The 26,854-nt window shown below is 47.5% G+C and overlaps 1 protein-coding gene across 3 annotated transcripts in view; it reads left to right on the forward strand.

Moving 5' to 3' along the window:
- The first annotated feature begins 1,650 nt into the window (after positions 1-1,650).
- LOC137416734 (sodium- and chloride-dependent taurine transporter-like) overlaps positions 1,651-26,854 on the forward strand; it is a 147,624-nt gene continuing 122,420 nt past the window's right edge. The window contains exons 1-2 of one of the 3 annotated variants that reach the window (XM_068102352.2): positions 1,651-1,783; positions 13,018-13,334. In XM_068102352.2, the coding sequence (XP_067958453.2) occupies positions 13,067-13,334 (268 nt within the window). In that variant the 5' untranslated portion in view covers positions 1,651-1,783; positions 13,018-13,066. Of the gene's footprint in view, positions 1,784-13,011; positions 13,335-26,854 lie in introns of all 3 variants that reach the window. The other 2 variants (XM_068102353.2, XM_068102351.2) reach the window with 2 other exon arrangements.

The following is a 26,854-nucleotide window of genomic DNA, read 5'->3' on the forward strand; positions in this document are numbered from 1 at the left end:
CAAAGTTTAAAAGAAGGAAAGTTTATTCCAAAGGCACCGACCACATTTGGTCCGCTGATTTAATTGAACTAAATAATGATAAGGCACGCAGGCAGACGAGCTTGGTCTTTTGGGTCCTCTGGGACTTTAAGGGTTTTTTGAGGTATTTTGGGTCTTACGGTTATTTTGGGTCCTCTGGGTCTTTGTGGTCTTAAAAGTGTTGGGGGACTTAAAAGGTCTTGAAAGGTATAAGGAATTCCTGCAGTCAAAAGGGCGAAAGGTATATTCCAACAATATGTAATTAATAGACGTACTGGTACAGAATTAATACAAAGGATGCAACCGGTGATCAAACAGTACATAATTAATAGACATGTAATCACAGCTTCACTGGGGTCTTCGGGATCTTTTGTGTCTTTGGAGTTTTCCGGTTATTTTGCATCCTTTGGGGCTTTTGAGTCTTTAAGGTTCTTCAGGGTTTTTTGGAGTCTTGGTGATCTTAAGGGTCTTGGGGGACTTAAAGGGCCTTCAAAGGTCATAGGGGTCTCAGCAGTCTAAAGTGTCGAAAGGTATTTTCCAGCTATCCGTAATTAACATACGTACATAATTCATAGACAAGAAGCAACCGGCGTTCAAACAGTGTGGAATTAATAGACACAATCACAGCTTGTGACGGCTTCCCGGGGACGGACAAACGGATTCCCAGACTGTGATTTTCGGTTTTATATATTATATAATTATAGATTGAATAATGCTGTTGTGTTTCTTGCCTTACCTAATTCATTTGAATCTTTTCTATTAATGAGTAATGCTGTTGTTGTTCTTGCCTTACCTAATTCATTTGAATCTTCTGTTATTATTGAGTAATGCTGTTGTGATTCTTGCCTTACCTAATTCATTTGAATCTTTTCTATTATTGAGTAATGCTGTTGTGTTTTTTGCATGCACAATCTATGTATTATTTTTTTTGAGTGCAGGTTTTGTCCTACCATTTGTATTTTCTTTCCTTTATTTTTTTTCAAAGATTTTTTCCCCCACCTAACAGTCACTCTAAAAATGTGACAACTTGGAAAAAATTGCTTAAACCTCCAAAAACACACTTATTGGGACACTGTTTTCCTGGCAATACATAAAATGTTTTGATGTATAGCCTGTTTTTATGTTATAGCCTTATATGGGCTACCATTACTAAAATCATTTCCTTCGTTCCTTTCTCAAACATGTGCTACCAGTTTTTAACAAGTTTGAAGTCAGTTTCTTTGGTAAGTTTGCAACATGCATATCCTGTACCATTCGTTGAACTCTGCGATGCCTCCCCATGCTTTGAACACAGCTCGTTTTGCAATGTGCTATTAAAAACCCGTGTTGAGCTGCGTTTGTTTTATCACATGAAATGCAAGGCTTGCTTAAAATTACATTGACTCCCAAAAATATTTTGCCGTCATGGCGTTCTCCATAAAATATTCCTGAACATCTGTTTAGCCTACATATCTCACTCAGGGTTCTTGTCCCACTGACAAGGCAATGCACTGACTCCAGAGGAGTATGACAAGACAAGGATGAGCGAATAGAAGTCAGAGAGAAAATAATAAAACAGAAAATTAAAATTTGAAGGGGAGGGTAAAATGAGGGTGGAGAAAAACATCATTGGATGGGATGAAGTACAGCGATATAAGTAAGCAGGTAGTGCATGACAGGTAACTGAAGCCTTGGGGAGAGTGGAGAGATTGTACAAAGTACAACCTTGCAGAACCTTATGTGGTGGAAGAAGGTTGCGCAAGCAGAGAGGAATACAGAAGTCGAGGTGAGCAGGAAGCTGGATTTTGCGGGAGAGGCAGAAAGCAAGAGTGCCTAACCCCACCTTAAGAAACTACAAAAGCCTAGATATGGAATGTTTCACAAGGAGGAAATAACTGTTGTTGTTTCGTATACAACTTGTGGCTGCTGGTTTATTTGTGGTTCACGAGTTATCAAACAGAATGACAAACAGATATTCGTCATGGGTGTGTGTCTGTCTGTCTGTCCGCAGCATAACTACCTGATGATATCATCTGATCTTGATGAAACTTGGGTGGGAGGTTGATATCATGATCTAGTTGTGTCCTGCGTAGAGTGGGCGTATTGCGCCCATTGTGGGCAGAGCGACGCCCGAAAAAGATGTCTTTTTAGGGGGTAATCGAGTTCAAGCTACATCTTCTCCGAGGGTTTTGGTATTTGCTTAGGCCAATGTCATGTGTCTAGCCCCACGGAGCTCGATTTTTTATTTTCGCCCCAAGGTCAAGGTCGCGAAATTTAGAAAAGTCGATTTTTGATGGTTTTATTACATTGTTCGCTTCCTGATATGGTGAAATGTCGTACATGATCTTATATTATCACACATCATGAAATACAAGTTTTCCAACAAATTTCAGAATTTTCGACCTTTGACCTTTGAAGGTCACAAAGGTCAATTTTTCAAAGTTGTCGGAATAGAACCGAATTTTCGGTATTGTGTAGCTAGCTAACCTCATAACTGATTATACATTATTAAATTAAAGTTATTCTCTACCATAATGTTGAGTGTAGATAATTTTAAAGGCCAGCACCACACACAATTACGTACAGCTGGCTCTTGAAGGCCTGTGCACGCAGCGCATTGGGGCCCTTTGTAAATAGGCATGTACACCACATGTCGGGGGCCGACACCTGCCACGTGGGCCCCCGACCCCCAGTCTGGGACTGTTTCGGTTGTAGACCGTCCTTTGTCATTGAATACCGCTCGCTCGTGAACCATCGTCGTCTCCTGACTTGTTTATTTTATTTTATTGCATACAAGATTGAGGCTCCTGGAAGAGCTAACATTAATCACAAAAAATAATAATAACGGACACATAAAACATAAGGGGAGTGGTAGACAAGATGGGGAGAGAGAGGGTGAAGTACACAAGCACAACATTTGAGAGCAGGGACATCGGGAGATCTGTGGGAGGGAGAGGGCTTGGGGGAAGAGGCGTGGGAAGGGGGTGGGGGTGGGAGAAGTATAAAACATGGTCACTGCAAGGACTTCCAGGAAAGAAGTTGGTATTTCAAAAAAGTGGATCTGGGGTGAATTAGCGGATCAAGAAAAATCCTTGGTTTGAATGAAAAGATCAAGGTTTTGAATGGGGGAAGATAAGAGATGGTGGTGAACAGCTGTTTTAAAGACCTGGAGGGAGGAGTGGGATTGAAGGGAGTGAGGGAGTTTGTTCCAGAGGCGGGAGAAAAGGGGAATGAAAGAGTGAAGGTGAGCAGAGAGCCTAGACTTTGGCAGTTTAACCAGAAGAGGGTTGCAGGCAGATCTTGTGCGACCTGAAGGAATATTGGGAGGACAGAGCACAGAGAGAGCTGGGGGAGCAAGGCCGGAGAGGTAAATGTAGTTACATGTGCCGTCAATTATGATATTTCTGTTTTTGGCTGGGGTCATCAATTTGCATTTTCAGAATTCATCCTCAATCTCCACTTATTTCAGGCTTTCTCCAGCTCTTCCTTTGCCGACTGTAATTTGTCGAATACAGCAGACACAATTGCCCTATCATCCAGATATCTGATATCCTTCAACATTTTTGTCAGTCAGCCGAATTCCTCAATCTAGACTTTTCAGGTCTTTCATGACAATTTTAAGAAATATGTTTTTCAGGGTTGGGGAAATGATACATCCATGTCTAACTCCAACATCTTGAAACCATTCTACCAGTTATCCTCCAATGAGGACTGCACATTGTGTAGACTCAGACATGTTTTTATTGTTGAAACAATTTTCGGATGAACACCAATTTTCTTCATCGTTTTCCACAGGGCCTTCCTCCACATTGAGTCAAAGGTTGCTTGGAAGTCGACAAAGCTACCCACCTTACCCAGTCATACCCAGCTGCTCCTGGACTCGGTGTCCTTCTCTCCTGACAAGTTGGAGAAGTTTCTATCAAACCTCGACTCTGATTCTGCAACTGGCCCAGACGGCATCAGCCCACGAGTCCTATAATTCTGCCCTACCGCTCTTTCACATCCTCTCTCTGATTTCTTCACCCTCTCTTTTGCTCTAGCTCATCTGCCATCAGCTTGGAAATCAGCAAACATTACCACTTTATATAAGAAAGGTGCAAAAACAGATCCTTGCAACTACAGGCCAATCAGTCTGCTCCCAATTATCAGCAAAGTCATGGAATCCATTATTGCTTTGGATATCAAATCCTTCCTGTTCTCCAATGGCTTGATCTCTCATCATCAATTTGGATTCAGACAAGATCATTATACTCTGGACATGCTGCTTCTGCTGTCTCAACAATGGACGGAGGTCCTCAATGCCAAACAGGAAATCAGAGCTGTCTCCCTTGACATATCACGTGCCTTTGATACGGTCTGGCACCCCACCCGGCTCACCAAACTCTCCTCCTATGGTATCCATGGAAATCTCCACGCATTGCTTGCAGACATCCTCTCTGGCCGCAGTCAACATGTGGCCCTGAATGGATTTCTCTCATTTCGCCCTTCCTGTTCAGGCTGGAGTTCCTCAAGGCAGTGTTCTGGGCCATGTGCTTTTTATGGTCTTCATTAATAATATCTCCAACTGTCTGGAAAATCTTCTCTATCTCTTTGCTGATGACTCCACTCTCTGCCGCTCCATACCTCATCCCTCAGATCGGCAGGCAGCAGCCTCCTCACTCTCTGCAGACCTGGACAAAATCACAGACTGGTCAAACAAGTGCAACATGTCTTTCAATCCTAACAAATCTCACACGCTCACTGTGTCTCTCCGAAAATACCGTCTGGACCATCCTCCCATCTACTTTCTCAACAATCCTTTCCATTAAGTTCTGTCACTCAACCTTTTGGGTCTCACTATCTGCTATGATCTTTCCTGGGAAAATCACATTTCCAAGCTGGCCTACTAAGCCAGTCACCGACTGGGCATCTTCCATCATGCAAAGTCCTTCCTTGGCACACCTGAGCTCCTCACCACATACAAAGCTTTCATCCACAGCTGAATGGAATAATGCTCTCCCCTCTGGGCTGGTGCTCCTGCCTCACACCTAGCTCGGCTTCACGCTGTTGAAACCAAACCTTTCAGAATCATTGGAATCTCCCGTGATGAAGCTGACTCTGTGGGCCTCTCACTCGCTCACCGCAGTAGGCTTGGTGGTCTTTCTGTCTTATATCGATTCCTCTCCGGCCTAGCTCCCCCAGCTCTGTCTGTCTCTGTCCCCCAATTATTCCTTCAGGTCACACAAGATCTGCCAGCAACCCTCTTCTGGTGAAACTGCCAAAATCAAAACTCTCTGCTCACCTTCACTCTTTAATTCCTCTTTTCTCCCACCTCTGTAACAAACTCCCTCACTCTCTTCAATCCCACTCCTCCCTCCAGGTCTTTAAAACAGCTGTTCACCACCATCTCTTATCTCCCCCCCCCCCCCCCCCATCCAAAACCTTGATCTTTTTTACACCCATAAATTCACCCCAGATCCACTTTTTTGAAATACCGACTTCTTTCCTGGAAGTCCTAGCAGTGTCCATTTGTTTTTATCTCTCCCACCTCCTCCCCTTCCTGTCCCCTACCCCCCATGCCCGCTCCCTCCTACAGATATCCCGATGTCGCTGTTCTCAAATGTTGTACTTGTGTGCTTCCCTCTCTCTCCCCATCTTGTCTCCCACTCCCTTTATTATATGTTTTACGTGTCTGTTTATGTTTATTTGTGATTAATGTTAGCTCTTACACGAGCCTTGATCTTGTATATAAAAGAAAAAAGTGAAAGTGCAATGGGACCTTATACTCCTGGCTCTTGGGGGGAGTTCGTGGCCATCGCAAAAGTACAAAGTCATGAATGATTTTATTGTTGTACATACCAAGACCTTTCAAAAAAAAATTTGGGTGACAAGCCCAAATCTGTATAGATTTTGCTACAGAGGGCGCTTTTCAAAATGGTCGCCATAAGTATTACTTTTGACCATATCTTGGTCTGTGAGACTCATAGAGACATGATATTGGTGCCTAAACCTATGTTTTCAGGGTCAAGGAACTCAATAAGACCAATAACAATTACATTGGCTCCTTCGTTTGGGGCAGCCATCTTGAATTTCAAAATGGCCACCATTCAAAATCGCAGTTGTCCATATATCAGTCATCAAAACACATAGACGCTTGATGTTTGTGGTTGTACTCATGCATTTAAGGCCAAGGAATCCAATGATAAGAGTATAATATTACAGTGGTCCATTTGGTTGAGTTATCATGTAACCTAAAAATCCACAATGACGTCCAAAATGGCCACCAAAACCTAACGGCTAAACTTGAAATGACTCTAAATCAATGATTATTTACCATCACTGTGATTTGATGAGAGGTTGATAGTCTGCTCAAGCTTCTGATCACCGCCAACTGCTGTAAAGCGACCAGGCTTGTCCTTAATTGAGAAGGAATGACCCTCAGAGAAGTTCCTGAAGACAGATGGTGCTGATTCAGGCAGACTCCTTGCATCTTCTAGGTACACTGTGCCCCAGCGAAGGTAATTAGTTGAGTCCCAAGCAGCAAACTCATAGAGGGCATGTTGCATTGCATCAAGATGTAACTCCCATAATCCTTCTCGGTCAGCTCGCAACAGATCAAGAGCTATTTCATGTCGTTTCAGGAACTGACACCAGAATTGTAAGTTCTCATTTGTGGATGATCTTGTCTTGATGAAAGTCTTCAGATCATCGATTAGCTTTGAAGAGGACATTTGGAACTGCTCCAAGAGCTTCTGACTCTCTGATACATTTCCACTGGCTGTGCTTTTCTTAAGCTGATCTAGAATTTCTAGTTCATGAGAATAGTTTTCGACTCCTTTATCTGCAAATAACTCCTTGTACAGCAGGCGTTGTATTGATTCAGCTAGGAGTTTTTGCGCATCCAGTGAACGACTGTAATGTCCTGCATTGAGAATAGAGTTCTGGATCACCGTTGGCCTATACACTCCAGCTTCTAGCCACACATTTTCTGCACCACTTCCTTGTAAACTCTTTCCAGTGCATTTAAGCAAAGTCTTGACTGTGTGCAATGTCCCAAGACATAGTACGAGACTCTTGAATTCCGCTGGTCGCAGAAGCTGGATCTCCTTAGCCATACAGTACACCTTTTCATCTGCATAAACGGGAAGCTTGCCCTGGACCAGTTGTGATCATATTGCTACGAGATTCTTCATCTGTGTGTACACAGCACTATACAATGTGATGGGATTTGGCAGAACAGGTAGGAATGCTACTTGCTTGAGTGGAACTTTTTCATCTGTCCAGACGGCATTACTAGCACTCCAAGAAGGCATGGTCTGCAATTGAGGGTAGATGATGCAAGCAACCTGGTTGTCTTTGACCTCAAGATTCAGACGTCCAATTGACCACGCAATGTCAGTGAGCTTCTTTTCTTCTGTGTTCTCAGATTCGTAGAGTTCATCATTGCCCTTGAAGGAACTTGGAAGGTCAGGTCGTTTCACAGGTGCATGGAAATCTTGAAGAATCTGGCATGATGTTCCCTTAAAAGCCTGCGGGCCATGTTCGACCAGTGTATCAGACCGTTTGGGCTTAAATCTCTGGGAACTAGGTTTGTCCTGGAAAAGAACGCAGACTGTGTCATGCTCAGACACATTAGCACCTTCATGATCCCAGTTGTCAACGGCTGCTGATGTGAATTCTCCAGGATCAAAATGAGCTGGTGGTGCAACATCCTGCCTATTCTTCTGTGCAGTGTAGGTTGCATGTCATATTGATATCGTCGCAGTTCTCCATAGCTTAGCGCAAGCCCTTGACGATTCAAGATAATGGTGAGGATTTTCCCTCCATGCCCGAGACTGTGAGCTGATTCAGCATTCATTACATGCATTGGCGTTCTCCTTCTGCCACAATGACATACATAGTACATTAGTACATAGTCTGAAACAGAGCTTGGATCTTCCTGCAACGTTGAGCAGAGAGGCAACCATCAGCAGTCTGTTTGGAATCACTGTTAATCCGACCCTCACTATTCTCTGTTTCACATGCATCGTCATCTAACGCTTCATCATCTACATCTTCTGCTGTAGGATCTGTTTCCGTCATTACAGCTTCAGCTGCCTTGGGGTATGTCTCGGGGTTGAAATTGTATAAATATCCTAAAAACCTAAGTATCGGTTCTGGCATTCTCAAACTGGAGCATGCATGTTTTAGAGCTTGAGCATCACAGAATCTATCATCTAGGTTAAAATCATGTCTATCAAGACTTTGCCGTAGAACACTGGCGCAAACCTGTACAGGATCAATGGAGCGAATACGCTCTGCCAAAACATCTGCTCTATTACATGGCACACTATAAACCATTAAAGACGTTCGGAACTGGTCAGGATATGTAAAATCAATGCTAATACCAAAGTGTCTCAAAAAAAAAATCCTCACATCTCTATTGCGAAATTGATGCTCGTCCTCCACAAGTCTATTCAATCGATCTCTGATTATACTTAGTTCATAGCCATTGCCACTTTTCAGTCCCTCTTCTAACTCAGAAACGATATCACTCCATGCACGCTGCTTGGGGTTCAGCTCTGGTGTATCGCCAGTTGAACGTTGAGCATTCTCAAACTTTTGGATGTATGATGTCATGCACTGTTTGTGATAATACAAGTCAGCTCCAAAAACTGCATGCTCATCCTGGAGGTCACACATTCGACTGAAAATGTCATCCTGGAAGAAGTTTGCTGCTTGTAAAAGTGAAGTAGCACAGTTCGACTCAGATATACGATATTTCGTGAAGTCCCGGTTGTGTGACTTCTTGTTACAAATGATGCAGTTCATCGAGTAGTTGACACTATATGCATCTGTAGGATTTGGAGGTGAACGTACAGCGGAGTGAGCACGAGTGGCAACCCCATGTGGACTGCCAAATTCTTCTGAGGATAGCGATGCTTTCTGTGATTTCCCTCTTTCCTGGATGTGTCTGAGCAGATTCGCATTGGTGTACTTCTTGTAGCACTGGTTGGAAACATGATAGAAGAAGTCACTCTCGGCTGGCATCAACTTTATGCATTTTGTTACAGAGTTGTTTCGTATGTCACTAGCTTCCCGTATTCGTTTACACCCGTTGGGTGTGCTGATCAGTTTTCCCTGCGTTGGCTCTTGACAAATTACACACTTTGTCCGGTCAAAATCACCAACTCCTGTCCCCGAAAGCTGTACAAATTCCATTGCTGATTGTGGATTAGGGCTTGTATTAGGTCTTGTATTAGGGCTTGTCTTCAGAATTTATCTGAAATAAAAGAGAGGTGGATTAGAGTGAGTTGATTTGTTAAATGAAGATCTTTAAACGTCATGATTACAGAAAGCAGCAAATCTTCAATTTTGTGATGGACACCATATACTCCTGGCTCTAGGGGGAGTTCGTGGCCATCGCAAAAGTACAAAGTCACCCATGATTTGGGTGATAATAGCTATGGGCGCCATATTGGATTTATAGGTTGCATGAATATACTCAAGAAGATTTTTGCTGGTCTCAGTGAACCACTGTATTATTATATCACTGTATTATTATACTCTTATCATTGGATTCCTTGGCCTTAAATGCATGAGTATAGCCACCAACATCAAGCGTCTATGTGTTTTGATGACTGATATATGGACAACTTCGATTTTGAAAGGCGGCCATTTTGAAATTCAAGATGGCTACCGCAAAGGAAGGAGCCAATGTAATTGTTATTGGTCTTATTGAGTTCCTTGACTCTGAAAACATAGGTTTAGGCACCAATATCATGTCTCTATGTGTCTCACAGACCAAGATATGGTCAAAAGTAATACTTATGGAGGCCATTTTGAAAATCGCCCTCTGTTGCAAAATCTATAAAGATTTGGGCTTGTCACCCAAATTTCTTTGAAAGGTCTTGGTATGTACAACAATAAAATCATGGGTGACTTTGTACTTTTGCGATGGCCACGAACTCCCCCCTAGAGCTTACACTATTATGTTTGGTTGATGCTATTGCACGAAAGGTTTTATTCATTTGTGTCAATGTGTTGTTCCTGTTCTCTTCCCCAGTTATATGCATTCACTGAACACGGCAGACAATACATAGCATCCAAGGCATGCGTATCACCCATTGCTAGTTTTGCTCGTAAACTTGCAAGGCCTATAGAAAGTCTACACCCCTTTGCAAATTTTTCACCTATTGTTGCCTTATAGCCTGGAATTAAATTGCATGAAATCAGACTTTTTGCACCTTTATTTACAATTTACATTGGAACTCACAACTTCCAAGTAAAAAATAAATTCGACAAATTAAAACAATATATATATATACAAAACTAGATTATCTTGGGTGGATAGTGTCCACCCCCCTTATTAGTCCCCTACTAGTGTACACCGGAGGGGACTATAGGTTTGCACGCCGTCCCTCCGTCTGTCAGTCCGTCAGTCTGTCAGTCTGTCAGTCCGTCAGTCCGTCAGTACGTCACGCAAAGAACAGTTTTCCGGACCTTTTTTCTAAACTCTTAATGCTAATGATTTCAAACTTGGCACATGGTTTCCTCATGATAAGTTAAAGATCGAGTTCGAACTTCACGACGTTTCGATCATTTTTGACAAAGTTATGGCACTTTGAACTTTGGGAATTCTGATAATTCTGATGATCCTTAACTCAGTGCCATTTTAAATTTTAATTTCCTTTAAAAAACATTTTCTCTGCAATAATAGGACCGATTGAGATCAAATTTTCACCGCAGGGGGGACTCGGTCTGTAGAATATTTTAATGGTAATTATGACGTCACAGGTCACGTGGTTCGGCCGCCATATTGTTTTTCGCTTTTTCTCTGCAACGGCTGAACAGATCCAGGCCAAACTTTGCAGGCAGAATCGCATACCGATGACGAACAAAAAACGTCAGCGAGCATGACGTCCTGCATCACATGGTTTCAGAGTTATGACGTTTTTAGGCATGAACCTTTAAAACAGAGCTCCTCCGTCATTTTTGATCCAATCGAGGGGAAACTTCACAGATCGTTCAGCATGTCAGTCTACTAAAATGTCCTTTTGGATTTTGCGATAGGGCATGTGGTTTGGCAGATAGAGGGAAAGGAAACGTTTAACAATTTGATTTAATTACAAATATTTACAATGTAATTATTTCAATAGGAAAGAAAAACGGACGAGAAGCAGGAATGTAGCTTATTCTACACCTTATTACGATCACTACAAATAAACACCACATGGGCCCAGTACACTTTGACGGGGTAGGGGGAGGGGAACGAACAAGCTTTGGAAACCTGTTACTGTTCACACAAAGGCCCCAATGTTCCAGATGCCTCTCCTCGCGACGCCCCCATCCCGGTGTCGCCACTGAGCAGCACGAACAGATAATGGCGATCCCAGCCACGAACAGGCAGGTGAAGGTTGATCATCAGCTCGAACAAGGGCAGGTGAGGTCGTGCACACGTGCACCAAGAGGGAGTGCGGCAGCCAGCAGAGAACAATGAACATGTGCTGAATGAACAAAGTCCAAAGCTAAGAGGAGTGTCAATAAAACGTGTTCAGCCACAAGGTCCAGTGTGAAAGTGAGTCATGCAGGCACATGCTAAGTCAACAATCCAGGCCCAAGAGTGGAGCACACGTGCTCAGTGAAAACGGCAGAGAGAGAGAGAGAGACCAAACAATCACGTGTTAGGTCCACAATGTCTAAAAACCAAGAGTGTCAATAATGCAGGCACGTGCTTGGCGAACAATCCAGGCCCCAAGAGAGGAGCACACATGCTCAGTGAACCCAGCAGAGAGAGTCAGGGCCAGAGACGACAAAGAGACAGGCCCAGAGTATCGCAATCTTGCAGGCACGTGGCGAGTGCACAAGAGACAGGACCAGAGTGTAGCAATCTTGCAGGCACGTGGCGAGTGCACAAGAGACAGGCCCAGAGTAGAGCAATCTTGCAGACACGTGGTGAGTGCACAAGAGACAGGCCCAGACTCAAATAATGCAGGTGTCGAGGCCTGTGAGAGGGAGACCAGCCAAGAGCAAAATGTCCACGTCCTGAGTGGGCCGAGAGAGAGCGGCCAGAGAGAGAATCAATGTCTTGAATCTCCCTTTGTTCACCCTCATCGAGGGAGGGGGGAGATCTCGGAGGGTGTCCTGGCTTCCAATTGGTGGAGCCCGTTACTCCGCCCCACAAGCTCCCCCAAAATGACAGGCCCTGATTGGCGGGTTTCTGAGCCTGGACACCATGGTGTACATTGGCTCGCAAATGATCCCTTATGAGAGGAGGACCTGTCTTTCCTTTCCCCCAACGCATAAAGACATACTAATCCGAAATGAGGGGAAGGGACTAAGATAATGGTCTGCTATGAAATAACTATTGTAAGGGACCTGTATGGTCGCTGCCATTACTTTTTAGTGGTTTCCCAAAACCGCAACAATACGTTGCATTTGGCGCAAATACAACACAGCACATCACCCAAAGAACTTCATCCCTACTGTGAAGCATGGTGATGGCAGAATCATCTTATGGGGATGTTTCACATCAGTAGGGACTGTGGCACTTGTCAGGATAGAAGGGAAAATAGATGGAGCAAAATACAGAAAAATCCTTCAGGAAAACCTGCTTCCCTCTGCAAGAAAGCTGACATTGGGACAGAAGTTCACCTTTTAGCATGACAACGACCCAAAGCACACAGCCAAAACTACAATGGAGTGGCTAAGGAACAAGAGGATAAATGTTCTTGAGTAGCCAGGTTTGAGCTCCGACCTAAATCCAATTGAAAATCTGTGGCATGTCTTGAAGATTGCTGTCCATCAACGCTCCCCACACAACTTGATTGAGCTCGAACAGTTTTGTGCAGAATGTAACATTTGACGTCGGGAATGCGATTGGACCAGATGCGAGACCCGTAACAACATTAATGCTGTATGTGTGATGAATGTTTGGATGGATTTAGTGACCAATGGCTTATGAACAATGCAGTATCCGATTTCTTTCAATATATTTATCAATAACCATTGGGATCAAGTCTTGTAAAAATCCTGAACTTACTGCAATCTTTTCAGTTGCAGGCAAAAAGCTAACAAGCTAAGAAGAGGCAAACGAGGGAAATTGGTAACTATGACGAATGCTTATGAAGAGGAGCTGCAAACACTTGGATATGGTGGGCCAACAATTGGTGAGGTACCCCACATAGTCTGTGATTGCCCTCAAGAGATCATTTGTGAATGTTCAAAGTCTACTGCCCCACAAAACATTTGTTCAAAATCTACTGCCTCACGAGGAAATTGGAGCAATCGGCTGGAGTTCATTCTTTCAATGGTTGGTACTTTTGTGGGACTTGGGAATGTGTGGCGATTCCCTTACCTCTGCTACAAGAATGGCGGTGGTGAGTATGGGCTTCTATGAAGTTCATAAAGTACATAGAGACCAGAACATTAAAAATGCCCACCCTAAAGGAGGTGTCCCAAAATTTAAAAACTTTATAGGTAAAGTTTTCCATATAATTGATTGCATTTCACACACATGACATCAACAAATTCAATCTCCAACACAAAAAGCCACCACGTCCCCAAGATACTTCCCTAACATCGCACTTCCTTCACAAGTATCCTTTCAAACATGAACTTCTCCACTGGAAATGTGGAGAACCTCTTTGCTTAACCTTAATACTGTAGCGACCCATGGGTCCCCCAAGCAAGACCGGCATCAGAATCTCCTTGCTCCAGCCGGTGACGTCACCGGCAGGGATCCCCGGCGCCAGAGTGGCTGGTCACGTGACCGCCAAAGCGTGCCGCGCGTGCGGGTATAATGAGCTACACCTGTGGATCACGTGACCACCGAAGCACGCCTCGCTTGAGAGGCGTGGCTTTCGGTTTCGGTTTCTGGCTTTGCTTTATAAGGCAGCCCGATAAACGGGCTTTTTAGTGTTCCCGAGTTGGTTTTACGAATAAACATCTTCTCGGACGAGTTTGTGCCTTGCCATCCTTTTATCCGTATTCTGCTGGAGTCCGGACTCCTTCACTGGTGACCCCGAATTTGCAACACGGCAATGGACACCGCAGTGTCCCTCAAGCTGCCCACCTTCTGGGAAGCACATGCCGCCGTCTGGTTCGCGCAGGCGGACTCCCAGTTCGCCCTGCGTGGCATCACGGAGGACGCCACCCGCTACCATTACGTGGTCGCCGCGCTCGGCTCCGCGACCGCCGCCCGCTGCCTGAGCTTCCTCCAGTACCCGCCCACTGACAGCAAGTACGACGCCATCAAGGCACTTCTGCTGGGCGCGTTCGCCCTTTCCCCAGCTGAGCGCGCACGACGCCTGCTCGACCTACCGGAGCTCGGCGATACGTGCCCGTCCGAGCGCATGGACTACATGCTCGCGTTGCTCGGCGAGCACCCCTCGGATTTCCTGTTTCAGGAGCTCTTTCTTCGCCAGCTCCCGGCCCCAGTACGGGTCGCCCTGGCAGGTACGACCATCGTAAACCCCCGCGACCTCGCCAAGGAGGCCGACAAGATCGCTTCGGCAAGCCAGCTCGCTGGAGCGGCGAGCCAGCTTGTCGGGGTGGCGGCCGGGAGCCTTCCCGCCCACCCGCCCGACGCCCGTGACGCAGTCTCCTTCCCGGAGACCGCCGGGCCGGCCCGACTGGCAGCGGTGACGCCGCGTCGCCCGGTCCCGACGCGTCGACCGGAGCCCCCGCCGGACCCGGTCTGGTGCTATTTCCATGCCAGGTTCGGGCGGCAGGCCCAATCATGCCGACCCCCGTGCACGTTCGACCCCGGGAAACTGGCGAGCCGGCGTTCCCTCCCAGCAATGAACGCCGGCCGTTCCGGAAACCTGCTGTTCATCGCGGACCGAGCGTCAGGGCGGCGCTTCCTCTGCGACACCGGCGCCCAGCTGAGCGTCATTCCCGCTTCGGCGGAGGACAGGCAGGCCACCGTCTGCGGCCCCCCATTGGTCACGGCCAATGGCTCCACCATCCGCACTTTCGGCCCACGCACCGTCGCCGTCTGCTTCGGCAGCAAGCTCTTTCACTGGGAGTTCGTGACGGCGGACATCCCCATGGCTTTGCTCGGGGCCGATTTCTTGTGCGCCCACGGGCTGCTGGTAGACGTGAAACGCCGGTGTCTCGTCAACGCCGAGACTTTCAGCTCCCTGGCATGCGCCTTGAGCCGGGCCGCACCCACCGAGTTTTCCTGCGCCCTCCCATTGGCGGACAACTTCGCACGTCTCCTCGTGGAGTTCCCGGCCCTCACGCGGCCGACGTTTTCGGCCATTGCGGTGAGGCACGGCATCGAGCATCACATCCCCACTACAGGCCCGCCGGTGTACGTCTGGGCTCGCCGTCTCGACCCCGCCAAACCCGCCGTCGCCAAGGCCGAGTTCACGGCGCTGGAGCACCTCGGCATCGTACGGTGCTCCGGCAGCGCCTGGGCCTTGCCGTTGCACATCGTCCCGAAGCCGGGGGGCAGATGGTGGCCATGCGGCGACTACCGCCGCCTCAACGACGCCACTACCCCCGACAGGTACCCCATCCCGCACATCCAGGATTTTTCCGCCCGGTTGGCGGGGCGGACCATTTTTTCTAAAGTGGACCTGATTCGGGGGTACCACCGGATGCCCTTCAGCCTCAAAAACGCGGCGCAGGCGTTCCAGCGCCTGATGGACGGCATGCTGCGCGACCTGCCGTTCCTCTTCACCTACCTGGACGACATCTTCATCGCCAGCACGTCCAGAGCCGAGCACCTCCTCCACCTCCGGACGCTCTTCGGCCGCCTCAGCGAGCACGGCTTGATTGTCAACCCGGCCAAATGTCACTTTGGTATGGTGACGATCGACCTTTTGGGCCACCGCATCACCCGGCACGGCGCTGTGCCGCTGCCGGCCAAAGTCGAGGCCATCGCCGCTTTCCTGCGCCCCCGCTCAGTCAAGGCGCCGCAGGAGTTCCTCGGGATGGTGAACTTCTACCACTGCTTCGTGCCCCAAGCGGCCGCAACTCATGCGGCCCTTGTACGCCACCCTCCGAGGCCAGCCGGTGAAGCATGACGTTGTCTGGTCCACGGACATGGACACGGCTTTTGCGGGCGCGAAACGGGCCCTCACCAATGCCACGCTGCTGGCCCACCCGGTACCCCATGCCCCCATCGCCCTCACCACGGACGCCTCCGACTATGCCGTGGGCACGGTCCATGAGCAATGGGTGAACAGGGCCTGGCAGCCGCTCGCGTTCTTCAGCCGGCAACTCCTGCCCAACGAGCTGAAGTACAGCACGTTCGACCGTGAGCTCCTCGGGCTGTACCTGGCCGTCTGCCATTTTCGCCACCTCCTGGAGGGCCGCCCATTCACGGCCTTTGTCGACCACAAGCCATTGATTTTCGCAATGGCCAAGGTCACGGAGCCGTGGTCGGCCCACCAGCAGCGCCACCTCTCCGCCGTGTCGGAATACACCACGGACATCCGGTACGTCGCCGGGAAAGACAACACCGTGGCCGACTGCCTTTCTCGGGCCGGCACCAACGCCGTCCACCTCGGCATGGATTTCGCCCTGATGGCGACGGACCAGACCACCGACGGCACGGTGCAGGTGCTCAGGGTGGCAGACACGGGCCTCCGCTTGGCTGACGTCCCCTTCGCGGGCACGGTCCTGCTTTGCGACGTCTCCCAGGGCCGACCGCGCCCCGTCGTGCCGGTCTCCTGGCGGCGCCGCATTTTCGCTTCCCTCCACGACCTCTCGCACCCAGGCCGGAAGGCGTCCCAGAAGCTGGTGTCGGCACGCTTCGTCTGGCACGGGTTGCGACGGGACGTCCGCGACTGGGCCAACGCCTGCACAGCCTGCCAGCGGGCCAAGGTCCACCGTCACACCCTGGCTCCGTTGGCTCCTTTCACCGTGCCCGAGCGGCGTTTTGACCACGTCCACGTGGACCTGGTGTGTCCCCTGCCCCCATCGCGGGGGTTTACCCACCTGCTCACCATGGTGGACAGGACCACCAGGTGGCCGGAGGCCGTGCCCCTCACCTCCACCACCACCGCCGATGTGGCGCAGGCGTTCATCGCCACCTGGGTCGCGCGCTTCGGCGCACTGGCGGACATCTCGTCCGACCGCGGCACACAGTTCACGTCCGAACTTTGGGGCGCGGTCGCCCGCTCGTTGGGAGTCACTCTGCACCGCACCACAGCCTACCTCCCCCAAGCCAACGGACCGTGACCGGCCAGGGGTCGTTTCGGTCAGGTCATCCGGACCCCCCTCAGGTTGACCTCCCTGGACCAAGTCCATTCTGGGGGGGCGTGTGTAGCGACCCATGGGTCCCCCAAGCAAGACCGGCATCAGAATCTCCTTGCTCCAGCTGGTGACGTCACCGGCGGGGATCCCCAGCGCCAGAGTGGCTGGTCACGTGACCGCCAAAGCGTGCCGCGCGTGCGGGTATAATGAGCTACACCTGTGGATCACGTGACCACCAAAGCACGCCTCGCTTGAGAGGCGTGGCTTTCGGTTTCGGTTTCGGTTTTTGGTTTTGCTTTATAAGGCAGCCCGATAAACGGGCTTTTTAGTGTTCCCGAGTTGGTTTTACGAATAAACATCTTCTCGGACGAGTTTGTGCCTTGCCATCCTTTTATCCGTATTCTGCTGGAGTCCGGACTCCTTCAATACCATAATGGTACTTTTCCCCTGTACAGGTCCCCCTGTACTGTCTTTCCCTCGCGGTCCCCCTGTGCTGTGTTCCTGGATGTCTTTTTGTTGAATGTGTTTTAATGAATGTTTCCCCCTGTACTGTCTTTCCCTCGTGGTCCCCCTGTGCTGTGTTCCTGGATGTCTTTCTGTTGAATGTGTTTTAATGAATGTTTCCCTTTGCACTGTCTTTCCCTCGCGGTCCCCCTGTACTGTGTTCCTGGATGTCTTTTTGTTGAATGTGTTTTAATGAATGTTTCCCCCTGTACTGTCTTTCCCTCGCGGTCCCCCTGTGCTGTGTTCCTGGATGTCTTTTTGTTGAATGTGTTTTAATGAATGTTTCCCCCTGTACTGTCTTTCCCTCGCGGTCCCGCTGTACTGTCTTTTCCTCGCGGTCCCCCTGTACTGTCTTTCCCTCGCGGTCCCCCTGTGCTGTGTTCCTGGATGTCTTTTTGTTGAATGTGTTTTAATGAATGTTTCCCCCTGTACTGTCTTTCCCTCGTGGTCCCCCTGTGCTGTCTTTCCCTCCTGGTTGTCAGCTCTTTCACGAGCCTCGATTCAGTATAATAAAAAAAACAAAAAATAAAAAAACTTTTACTCAGCCTGACAGCATGGGTGTTCAAATCCTCTTGACTTCCTGAAAAGGATCATCCTATTAGTTCTTACTCTTTTCTAAATCTAAAAAGTGGTATACAGTTGGCAGGGGATACGTTCCTGGAAAATGCCACGAATTGTGAAACCGTGAATGGGGGGGTGGGGGGGGCATTGTTTCAATGGAAAAAGGGGGAATTGGTTCCCGAATTGCGAAAATCCACGAATGTCGAGGGACAAACCGTGAATGGCAAGGCAAAATCCACAAATGTTGAGGCAAATCCCGTGAATGTCGATGATAATCCGCAAATGTTTATGAAAGTCCCGGAAATGACCTCCTACAGGTCGCACAAGATCTGCCTGCAACCCTCTTCTGGTGAAATTGCCAAAATCAAGACTCTCTGCACACCTTCACTCTTTCATTCCTCTTTTCTCCTGCCTCCCTCACTCTCTTCAATCCCACTCATCCCTCCAGGTCTTTAAAACAGCTGTTCATCACCATCTCTTATCTTCCCCCATCCAAAACGTCGATCTTTTCTACCCCTGTTAGTTCACCCCAGATCCACTTTTTTGAAATACCGACTTCTTTCCTGGAAGTCCTTGCAGTGTCCTTGTGGTTTCTATTAGCTATAATAAAACGAGAACACCAGGAATGCGCTTACAGTTTATCAAAAGTGCTTAACCAAACCGCACCGTGAAACTAAAAATAAAAACATCATGTACCGTTTCACATTTTTACAGCGTAGCTCATGGAGCAAAGCCGTCGAGAACAGTGTTTGTCCGTCCATATGTACATATGTCTCCTCAAACGTATACCAATCAGAGCTGAGGATCTAGTCACATGACAGGGTGATGTGATTATGTCTGATGTCATTACGGCGTACAACGGCTGACTCCACACACGGCCATTTTGATTCCTATGCCGTTCATGCTGAGCATATCGTCGAATCTGTCATATCTCACAATCGCCATGCTCTACCTTAACGTTTTTCATTCAGTGTGAAACACAAACAAACCGATTGTTAAAATGACCATCAAATATCGAAAGCATTGACGTTACGGATCTTCCAACGACACAGTACGTATAAGCCTTCGGCACCATTATTATGGTCTCCAACTCCTCCTTGGTGAGGTCGTCGCCATGCGAGGAAATTAGATTCTCTAACTCCGCAGGCTGCATGCCATCAAAGCCTTCCCCTCCCACCTGCTGTGCCAATCCAACAATCACATGCCTCTCCTCCGTGTTATCGGGAAAGCCAGTAAAGGTTTTCACTGCCTGTGGCCACAGGTTATGCCAGCACATATTGATGGTGGAGGCTCTCACCTCATCCAGTGACTCTTTGATGGCGCTGATGCAGTGGGCAATGTTGCAATCCTTCCATCACTGCCAGACGGTGATCCCTGGGTCAGACTCCATTGCATCAAAATGTGGCGAAAGGTGCGACGGGTGTAATACATTTTAAATATTGAAATTACACCTTGATCGAATGGCTGGATGAGGGAGGTGGTGTTGGGCGGCAGGAAGATCACCTCGACGTTCGAGTGAGCCATATCCAGGTTTGCGGGGTGGTCAGGAGAGTTGTCGAGGATCAAGAAAACCTTGAACGCAAGGTTTCTTTCCACCATGTACCTCTCCACCTGAGCAACAAAACAATTATGGAACCAGTCCAGGAAGATTGCTGCCATCACCAAGGCTTTCCTGTTGGACCTCCAAAACATGGGCAGAGTTTGCTTGTTCTTGCCCTTGAGAGCACGTGGTTTAGGGAACGGTACACCATGGGTTTCATCATGAAGATCCCTTTTGCGTTTGCGCAGAGGAGAAGAGACACCCGGTCCTTGGTAGCCTTGAATCCTGATGCTGTCTCCTCGCGCATCGAGGTGAAAGTTCTCGGGGGCATATTTTTCCCCAAAAAGACAGTCTCGTCAGCGTTGAACACCTGCTCTGGGAGGTATCCCATATTTTCGATCAGCCTCGCGAGTTGAGCAGGGAACGCTTTTGCCGCCTTGTGGTCCACTGATACATGCTCCCCTGTGAGGTTCACATTTTTGAGACCATACCGCTCCTTGTAACGATAAAACCATCTCCTGCTTGCAGTGAATGAACTCATACTGCTTGTACCATCCTCTCTAGTGTTGGCGCATCTCTCGTGCAGGCACCACCCGTGCAAGATAGATGGTCTTAAATTTGTTTGGCCTTTTCGCGAACGAGACATCCACTCAAAGGCATATTCTTCTGCGTGTTGTCCTCGATCCATATGTTGAGAGCCTTCTCCATCCTTTCTATGTGGACATCCTGGACATGGGTGACCACCTTCGTACTCAATGCAGCACTCGCTGAAACACTCACGAATCGCCTTCTCATTCTTCCGTATGTAGCGAACGGTGGATTCGTTGATGCCATAATGCCTGCCCACAGAGGCTGCACTCTCTCTTCTCGAAAGCTGGTCCCAGCAGCTCCACTTTCTGGCTCATACTCATAGTCTGGGATCCGAGGCCTGGAAATGTGTAAAAAAGTGATTTTGAAGTGACACCCCTGCTATAAAATGTTTGACCCCTAGATCATGTCTGTGGGGGTGTTATCCACCAGAAAAGTGACTTTAGCAAGGTAGTTTGGATTGTGCGAATTCTGTAAGGACGTTTTTTATCTTGGGGCGTCAACTGTAAAAAAGCAAGAAATTTAGGGGTAGGGGAAATTCAATTGACCATATATTCCATAATACAGGGGTGAGTGCATCAAATTACCACTCATTCTTTTTGTTATAAATGTGGCTTTTATATGAAACATGATTCAACGTGATTCGACCATCCATGAGGTCAGCAGAGGTCAAAAGGTCACGGAAAGTGGGTTAAGCTGGAAATTTAGCTCCTTTATCAAATAATTCACATATGTATATGTCACAATATGTTCCTTGCATCCCTCTACTGTTTCTGGCCTATATTGATCGTAATAGTGATGGTTTACTGTGGTGGTTGATGCTTTTCATCTTTTGTGTGGTGCTAGGGATTATTATGCCACATTTGTTTCAGCAACTTGCTTCACTCTTGCTGATCTTTATGATTACCATCGATCTTCAGCCTTAAACTTCGATTCAGAGACACAAGATGGTGGTAGTTTTGATGCTACAACAAATATAATTTATCAGTACACATTTGAGGGAGAAGGAAGTGGGGAGGTAGTGGGGGCAGTGCCCCTTAAGAAAACCAGGAAACTGACTATCAGTGAACCAGACAAATTCGTTCCAGTAAGTAGTAAACTGACACTGAAGGACAGAAGACAGGCTAGGTCATTACGTGATATTGAACTTCCTCATGATGACAAGGGGGAAGCCTGCTTTCTAGCTGACAAGAACATCGTTTGGTTCCTACTGAGGATGTATCCAACACAGTTGATGACGGGTGAAAACGACAAGGACACTGGTAGCCTGACATGGAGCAGCTTCTTTGAATACAGTTCTGGGCAACATACAGAGAAAACAAAGATTGGTTATGGACCATTGCTTCCACAAAACCCAACCAACGCAGATGTAGTCCAGACCTCATTGGACTACTTTGTCTCCTTGAGTCTTAAGATGGGTCAGGCTAAGACGGTGGTGACTTGTGACCAGGCGATATATGACATAGTAAAGGGGTTGTTTAGGAAGGAATCGGAAAAGTACAAAGATGTTATTGTTCGACTTGGAGGATTCCATATTGCCCAGAACTTCTTGGGATCTATTGGATTTTTCATAATGGAGAGTGGCATAGAGGACATTCTGGTTTCTAGTGATATCTGTGGTCGAGGTACAGCCAATAAAGTCATGGCAGGAAAAGATGATTATAAGATGGTCCGTTATCATTCATGGTTGAGTGAGGCATTGTTCATGCTGAAGTCGGAGGCATTTGAGAAATGGCGGTTGTTCGAGAAGAATGAGGAGACACTTTCTTTGCTTTCGTCTCTGCTTGAAAGTCTTAGAAATGCCTTTGACAGGAAAGAGAAGGACGAATTTGCTGCACTCATGAAGGAAGTCATGAAATGCCTAGAGTCACTGGAGTCGCTCTGGGGAGATTTTGAGAAGGGATTAGGAGTGACAGCCCATCTTTGGAGCATGTACATAGACATAGGGCTTATCCTAAGGCGTTACATCCATGCTGAGAGCTGGGCTGTGGCAACAGCACTTACAAGAGGTACAGAATATGCTACCCTATACCATTGCTTCCGGCCATAGTAAGTACATGTCCTGCCTTCCGATCTATCTCAGTGAGATGCAAAAGCTTCCAGAAACAGCACCAGAAGTGCACGAGGAGTTTGCAGCTGGCAAATTCACAGTTCACCAGACTGCAGGAGACTTTAATGGTGTGTGGACAGACCTTGCCCTTGAACAGACCTACAATAGGGAAGGCAAAACAAGCCTCTTTAAGGGTATAACACAGTCTGAATCAGCACGAGAAAAGTACATCAAGGCTCTACCCGTTCATGACCTCTGTCTCTGAAAGTGTAAAACAGATGGCACACATGGCCTCGCCGCAATCTGACCACCACGAGAAGCTGAGGAAAGACGACATGGAAGCCGTGTTGCAGATCAAACGGACCGTGGAAGAGAAGATGCAAAACCCATTCGATCCTTCACTTGCGACAGATAAACTAATGAACATATCCACAGGTCAGATTCTTGCAGCAACTACCCTGGTAGATGCCAAACGTCTAGGCTTGGAGGCAATGGATGCTGCCACGACGACGAATGCAGACAAGATTGTCCAACCAAAGATAGAAACATTCGCCACGCATCTGAAGAAAAGTAAGAAAAAGATGGACACTGTGAAAGAAGTCATCAGAGAGGAGAGTGCAGTGACAAGGGCAACTTTGTTTCGCACAGGACCTGAGTGATGAGGCACGGACTGAGGCATTTAGTTATGAATGGCTTGAGTACCCTCCCTCGTTGTTTGAGCCAGAGAAGAATGGATTTTCCATGCGGAAAGGTTGCAAATCCAACTATCTATCCACTCTACAGGCAGAGGTTGCCGAGTCATGGGAACCGTTAAAAGAGTTGCCTCCTTCTGCATCTGATGCAGTTTATGTAGTCGATGCAATGGCATTCATCCAGCGGTTCAACACATTTGGTTCGAGTACATTTGACCAACTTCAGGAAAGGTACAGGAACAAACTCTTGAACATGAAACCCAGACATTGCACTGAAGTGCATTTCGTGGGCGATCAATATGATTTTGGGTTAAAGAGTCTAAAAGGGGATGAACGCCAGAGACGGGAGTCAAATACCAACTTGCCAGAGTTTGTTCCAGCGGACATCATGAAAATCCCTGATTGGAACACATTCCTGTCAAACCCTTGTCACAAGACCAATCTGCTGTCGTATCTTGCTTCACGTTGGTCCCAGGAGGCATCCTGGCCTGATGGCTTCTGCCTGGTCCTTGGGGTCAACTCCCAGGCAACTCGTGTGACGCAGACGGAACATACCAATGTTGATGAGCTGTACTGCCCTAACCACGAGGAGGCGGACACCAGAATCTTTGCTCACATTGCTAGCTGTGACAACAGCGTAGTTGTCATTCAGGCTACAGATACAGATATCATCGTCTTGTCAATGTATCATTTCCCTCGGTTGACAAACGTTGTTGAGTTATGGGTGGAAAAGGATGATCTGTTCCTCCCCATCCATGACTTGGTGAATGAGTTGGCCAAAGCAGTTGGAAAGGACGTATTGGCACTCACAGACACACTGCTCATCTCCTACATTCTGTCAGGTTGTGATTCGGTGAGCTATCCTTTCAAACGGGGTAAGAAGAGAGCAGTGAAAGTCGCACTCCAGCATGTTGACAAACAGCCAGCGTTGTCCAATTTCATCCGACATGAATCCGGACCTTCTGCACATGATCAGGTGATAACTGAAGCACGAAGCTTCTTTTGTGATCTCGACGGCAAGTCAGGGTATTCATCCCTGGATAAGCTCCGCGCCCACTTGTTTGCATCTAGCAAACTAGATCTGCGCTCCCTTCCTCCAACAGAAGATGCTTTTCACTTCCACGTTCTCAGGAGCCTTTGTCAGATCAGCTTATACAAGCAAGCTTCACTCAGCAATCCAGTGCTTCTTCCACCTGAAGAGTATGGCAGGAGTGTGGATGGTGACAGGTTAATTCCTGTCATGAAGAGCAAGCCATCAAAGCCTTCTGCTGCGAAGTTGAAGTACTGCAAATATGAGAAGAAACCGAACTGCCTGAAGAATTGCCCTTGTGCGAAAGCTGGAGTACCATGCATCATTGCATGTGCCTGCAATGGCGACAGAGAAAAATGTGGACGGCTTCTGACTGATGACGGTGATGATGATGAGTAAATAGAGGTAATGACACTTTTCCAGACAGTATGTGGTATGACTTGTCGTTTTAAAACATGTTGAAGAGTACCGTGCAAATATATAGTGTGAATGCCCGATTTTGGTGATTTTCTTTAAAGTTATGCAAATCTAAAGTGACATACATGCCAGTAAGTTAAGTTCAGTCGGGGCATTTCTTTCCCAAAAACATCAGAGGGGTACAAACAACATATTTTGGGTGTAAAAGTTTGGCTATATTGAGCTTGAAGTAGGAAAAATGTGATTTTATTTACTAAAGGAGCTAAACTTTTAGCTTAACCCACTTTCCGTGACCTTTTGACCTCTGCTGACCTCATGGATGGTCCAATCACGTTGAATCATGTTTCATATAAAAGCCAACTTTATAACAAAAAGAATGAGTGGTAATTTGTTGCACTCACCCCTGTATAATGGGATATATGGTCAATTGAATTTCCCCTACCCCTAAATTTCTTGCTTTTTTACAGTTGACGCCCCAAGTTAAAAAACGTCTCTACAGAATTCGCGCAATCCAAACTACCTTGCTAAAGTCACTTTTCTGGTGGCTAACACCCCCACAGACATGATCTAGGGGTCAAACATTTTATAGCAGGGGTGTCACTTCAAAATCAAATTTTGAGGTCTCGGATCCCAGAATATCATCACTTTCTTCTGCCTCTTGGTAGTCGATGGATCTCCGGTACTGGTCTTGCGTTTGGGAGCCATGATTGAATGATGAGCTTAGCGAGAGTCAAAAACGCAGATCAAAGCAACGGGACGAGAAGAATGATTGAGACCCAAGACAGTGGTATATGTAGGAATGCGAGCATTGTGGGTAGCTGCGGGAGGGCTGAGCACTCCGGACATTGTTTGTTGGGGATGTTATCGGATGATGCCATATTGAGCCTAGCTGCTAATTTCAATAATAGATTTAATGAAGCGTTTTCATTCTATAACTCGCGGGGTTGACTTGTTTACGCAGCTGGTGGAACATCTCCCGAAGCGTTTTCATTGTGTAACATCTCTTATGATGCTTTGCCGTCAATTGCGAACTGTAATATATTTAATGAAGCGTTTTCATTCTATAACTCGTGGGTTTGACTTGTTTATGCAGCTGGTGGAACATCTCGCGAAACTCTCGATTGTAGTGCAGCTAAAATTTGCGGCTGCGAAAGCGATGCAAATGTGAAGCACACAGCAGCAAATGTAGAAGCAAGTTATGCTTGTAGATCATAGATGTATTTTTGCTTATTTCCAGCTGCTTTGTGCATGGCTGGTGAAAGATAAGTTTTATAAATGTGTCAAGCCAGCGGCTTGTGAAAAACAAAAAGTTGCGCCCCTGAAAAACCGCGAATTCGCGGGACACTTTTCCACTTTTCTGTGAATAGAGACAGGTAGCATTTTATCAAGCGCGAATATCGGGGTCTGACTGTATATACTGTTGCGGTTTTGAAAGTGTACATATAACATCATTAAAGGTTAAAGGTTTGCCCCCATAGTTATTCCACAAGCAACACATAGGCTCCTTAGAACATTAGTTATGTCATAGTATGTGTGAGGATAAGGCCATATCCACTAGTGATACCTGCGTTGTGTAAAGAAATAATAAGCTTAGGTCTCGTTCATTTTGCGGCCACCCTCCAATCTCCATCATGGGCATAATCGATCCCGCGCTCCATTGGGCATCCCTCAATTTGTTACGCTTTGAGCTACCCGTGGCAGTTTGTTACGCTTTGGCCGCCAGCTGCGTTCGCTGCCCTTGGGTTTTGCTCGAAACCAGTCAAATGCCACGAGGTAGGCCTGGAAAGAGGGAGGAGCGCAAGGACGAGGTGTGGCCGCATCAAGCAGCACGTCAGAAGGCGGTGACGGTAAGGGAAACAACCAACCAGGGCTCGGTGGGCATGGCTTGAGAGTGCGCATCTAGCAAGTGCTGCAAGGTTCGCTGAAAAGGCTATATAAGCGCGCGCACAAAGCCCTTGGGAGGACTCGCGAGGAAAGGGCGTGCTAAAGAGGACTCGTGAGGAAAGGGCGTGCTAAAGAGGACTCGTGAGGAAAAGGGCGTGCTAAAGAGGACTCGTTGGGAGAGGGCTTGGTGAGAGGACTGTCGAGGACTCGCATGTTTGGGCTTGCGCATGATAAAGGATTCGTTGAAAGAGAACTTGCAGAGGATACGCGCTTTGTATGAGGACGGTGCTAAAAGGACTTCTGCGGGAGAGGCGCTTTGCCATTGAACTGTATTGGGAGCGGTTATAGCACCGGCTCTTCTATAACGTACGCGGCCGTGACCGCAAGTATAACCGCCAAGCCCGGTTCATCTATTACGTACGCGG

Source organism: Myxine glutinosa, chromosome 4 (genome assembly GCF_964187855.1).
Source record: "Myxine glutinosa chromosome 4, kmMyxGlut1.1, whole genome shotgun sequence".
NCBI lineage: Eukaryota > Metazoa > Chordata > Myxini > Myxiniformes > Myxinidae > Myxine > Myxine glutinosa.